General features: G+C 38.2%; 1 protein-coding gene across 1 annotated transcript; it reads right to left on the bottom strand.

The window, feature by feature from the left end:
- Nucleotides 1-333: 333 nt before the first annotated feature.
- On the bottom strand, nucleotides 334-1,296 carry LOC115970171. The gene has a single exon (XM_031089834.1). The coding sequence runs from the start codon at nucleotides 1,294-1,296 to the stop codon at nucleotides 334-336; it is 963 nt and encodes a 320-aa protein (XP_030945694.1).
- Between the last annotated feature and the right edge of the window lie 3,393 nt (nucleotides 1,297-4,689).

The following is a 4,689-nucleotide window of genomic DNA, read 5'->3' as shown; positions in this document are numbered from 1 at the left end:
AAAGCTGCTGCTCAATATATCAACATTGTAAACATGCCCAACCACACTTAATTTATAGTTCTAACCATTCTACTAAAATCACAATCTTCATAGACGTACGTTGGATAGAGAATTACAAGTACATACAACAAAATCCAAAAGGTTCACATAGAGCCAATACAACGTAGTCACTTTTCCTAACATTGGCGGTCCGCACGACAAAAACATCATCCATGGAAGCATGCCTGAAAAACGTAGAGTAATCACGTTAGGAGGCAAGATAGTAAACATTAGATAAACATGGAATGAACAACAAATATTTAATCGATGCATAACTTTTTGCCATCTACCTACCTAGTGTGGAACATGACTACTTGTGGAAGCGCCACGGGACTGCGGACATTTTCTACAGTTATGCCCGGAAGCATGACACAGTCCACATGTCTGTTTGGGTTGACTCTCTATCAAATCCGCGTCCTCCCACCGCCATCCCGGTTCTCGATCCTTATTCCTCACTCCATCCATCTCATTCCTTATTCTTGACTTCACTAGTTGACCTTTGGCCCGCAACAATGCTGGATTAGGCAACCACTTCGGCCCCATGGGATCCCTCCACAACGACTGCGACTTAGGAACCACAAATGCATGCTCATAAGTGTTAAGGGCATTGTTCAAACCATAACATGGGTGAATATATGTGGTCGAATCAATATGTAAATAGTCACATACTCTAATTGCATGTGAACACGGGATCCCTATGTTTTGCCATTTCCCATAACTGCATGTTCTTTCCTGTAACCGAACTTCATAACTGTGGTTTCCCCCTCCTGCACTACACGTGTTGAGTTGGGTAACTACTTGAAATATCAGCTCTTCATTGCTAAATGGCTTGAGATAGTGTTTCTCAGATTTACGCTTATTTCCATCCCACATGGAGAAGGCATATTCACTCCATTTCTTACCTTCTGAGAACTCAAAATGGTATTCTTTGCGCCGGTCATGGAAATATTGAACAAGTTTGTTCCAAGTGAACTCAACCAACGCGGTAATAGAAAGGCCCTGTGCACCTTTCAATACACCATTGAAGCACTCTGATATATTGGTTGTCATTGCCCCAAAACGTCTCCCACCATCATGTGATTGGCTCCACATATCCACAGTCTCGCCCATTAGGTATGTGTATGGAAGATAATCTTGATTTTTTCCCTTGCCATCCTTCCTCGTCACCTTCTTCTTATTCCTAATGGCCTCAATTTCCACTTGCTTAATGGACTCCATTATGGCATCCAATTTCACTACCTGACTAGCATATTCCATTTTCAACGCCGCTGACTTTAGAGTTGAGTTCTGAAAATGGGTATTGAAGTTGCTAACAACATGTCGAAGGCAATATCTATGAAATAATGGTGTACTTCCATCATCCCTTTTAGGCCAGTTTGCAATGGCATTTTTGATACCGAGATGTCGATCATAAATTATGCAAATGCCTTCCTTAGGTATCACGTGGCCAATCGTATCTCGGAGGCACTGTAAAAATCACCTCCAACTGGACCCTAACTCACAATCCATAACAGCAAACGCGAGAGGGAATACCTTGTTGTTAGCGTCGGTTGCCATTGCGACCAACAACTTTCCCTGATATTTACCATACAGATGGGTCCCATCAATACTGATAACCGGCTTGTAGTATTTGAATCCTGATATGCATGGACCGAAAGACCAAAACACATAATGCAACAATACGGCGTCATCTTCATCGGTAGATGTGATACGATAGAACACTTGGGTAGTCGGGTCTTGATCAATATATGTCATTAGCAATTTTTGCAACCTTTGGTAAGACTCTTCCCAATTCCCAAACATCTTCGCAATCGCCCTTTGTTTCGCATCCCATACCTTGTAGTAAGAAGGCTTCTGGCCACTATATTTCGTCTCTATTATAGATCTGAGATGCTTAACTGGGGTAGTGTGATCCTCACATAACTTCTGATGGATGTCTGATGCAATAAAATTACAACTCATCATTGTACCATCATTTCGCACCCCAGTCGGTATACACGTGTGAGGACCCACATACACGGTGACCATCCATAGTTGGTGGAGATCGGGCTTCATAACTGCGCAGACATACCACTTGCATGACTCATGCACGCATTTTGCACAAAGTTTTTTTGTCGTCGACCTAATGATCGTAAAATGTTTGTTTTCCTTGAGGGCACAAATTGTTAATACGCGCTTCACCTCCTCTTTATTGGCAAAAGTCAACCCTTTGCACAAATTCATCCCCTCTCTCCAAGTAGACACAAATGGCATATCAATATGTGAAGGATCAACCATATTTTTCCAAGTATTTGCAGAGAATGACAATGTAGGAGGTGCGTAGGCAGGGATTGTATTCGTAATGTTTTGGACACTAATAATATTGTCTGCATAAGGTTCACTACCATCTAATGTCTCATCGTCATCAATGTCTCTCTCAAAGTCCCCAAGGTCTCTGCCAATCGTGTCTTCATACTCATCTCTATCCACAAAATCTTCACCGTTAATGGCAATATTCTCATCAACATAGTCGTCATCATCATTGTTAATGGCAGTAGTCTCATCAACATAGTCGTCATCATCATCATCATCATCGTCATCATTATCACCATCAGCATGAACATCACCATCGGCATAAACATAATCATCCTCTACATGTGTAGAATACTCATATTGAGCATCTGGAACTGTAACCTGTAAGCTTGTGGTTGTTTGTTGGATATCCTCTTCCCAAACTGCACGCGGCTCCAACTATATGTACAACTCAATGTTAGTTACTTCAGCTATTCTCTCCAGCTTGTCAAACATGATCGTTACATGTTTGTCTGTTTCTATCACCATATACTTGTAATTAATCCGGTGCTTCAAGATTTCGTTTGGCATACGATAAGTAATTTGTATGTTGTGTATAGCAAGATTCTCATACAACTCTTCCATGACAATCTTCTTCAATTCGTCAAGGGTCTTCAATCTACGATCAATTTGGGTATAATAGGTCTTTATACCCGGCCCTTCAAATGGCAATCCCTTGTTCGCATTGACATTCTTAAGCGGACCATCGTGGTATAGGATTATATCAATTTCAGGCATTGTAAACATGTTCAAGTCAAGTTACTATGTTAGTTAGTTAAATCACATAGTCGTAAAGTGGGGGAAAAAAAGTAATGTGATCTTAAGGCTGAACATATTCAAGCCAGAATTTTCATAGGTAATTACTAGTTTTATAGCCATTATGTAACTTGTGGTACCCATGGTTCTAAGTTTGGCTTCAGAAGCAAATTTGAAACATATCTAGTGGAGCAACCCCGAAAAATAAAAGGTAAGGAAAATATATATATTTAAAGAATACATAGAACGAGAGGAGACTTTACAAAGATGATGTAGCATTAACAAAACATATTAAATTAACAAGACCAGAGTATTCCATATCCTTAAGGCTTAAATGTCATTACCAAATACCAAATTGTCTCCAAAATGACCAATTCTTATACTTTTTTATTTATTTTAATAATGATCAATTCCTTATACAGTCATGTATTATAGGTCACTACATTTTAAGAATTACTTTCAGGAGTATGATTATGATACCCATTCATTCCATTCAATCACTACCCATTTCATACCTAAAATAATGATGAATAAAGTCAAAAAAACTTGTAAGATCATGATAAAAATAAAAGCCTAGAAATGATGAATAAAATTTTCATAACAAAATGGGCAAATAAATACTCAAAAAATTAACACTAACAAAACAAACTTCTATAACACACAATATTGGTAAATTAACTAAGTTATGTCAACTATGTACAAAATAATTAGTCAAACTCTTTAACCCACACCCATAGACAACTAATACCCAACTACAATGACAATCAAATTATGCAAACCCTTACCTGAGATATCAATTTGTTGAGGAAGAGCAGTGAGAGAGGCAGTGTGATGAGTGAGAGTGAGAGGCAATGTGATATAGGAGTTATGGGTGAGTGAGAGTTAGTGAGGGTAAGAGTTAGTGAGGCTGAGAGACTTAGTGAGGATGCTCTGTTTTTGGGTGAGAAGGCTGTGTAGAGTGTTAGCAAGTGTTAGCAAGTGTGTTATACGGGCTGAGTGTTAAGAGTGTTATGTTTTTATAATTTTTCCTAGTGGAACTCGAGTCTATAAGACTCAAGTTACTTGTATTTTTAACCAAATTTATTTTGTGCACGTGAAGTCTTGTATCTTTATTTTGTAATTTTATTTTGAGGATCTCGAGTCTTTAAGACTCGAGATCCTTGTATTTTTAACCAAATTTATTTTGTGCACGTGAAGTTGTCTTAAAGACTCGAGATCCAGGTGGCAATTTTGTCCACCTCACCCAGTAGAAAGTAATGGAAAGCGAGTCTTTTATGGTTGAGTTTTTAAGTGGATCTCGATTTTCTAAAACTCGAGATGTTATTTTTCTTTATTCTTTCAAACGTTATCTAACTTACTACATAAAAAAGCTGAACAATGTTAGTCTGCTCAAAACCTCTAGGAAAATACGAGTATTGTATGAGTAATAAAAGTGCAATACAAGTAAAGTATAATGGATCTAGAGTCTGTTTGGATTGTATTCTAACACTTTCATTAATAAGTTATTGTTGATTAAGGGTTTGTTTGGATATCGTTTATTGTTAAAAACTGAAAATATTGTAG

Source organism: Quercus lobata, chromosome 12, assembly GCF_001633185.2.
Source record: "Quercus lobata isolate SW786 chromosome 12, ValleyOak3.0 Primary Assembly, whole genome shotgun sequence".
Taxonomy (NCBI): domain Eukaryota; kingdom Viridiplantae; phylum Streptophyta; class Magnoliopsida; order Fagales; family Fagaceae; genus Quercus; species Quercus lobata.
This window is presented reverse-complemented; position numbering and strand designations above follow the sequence as displayed.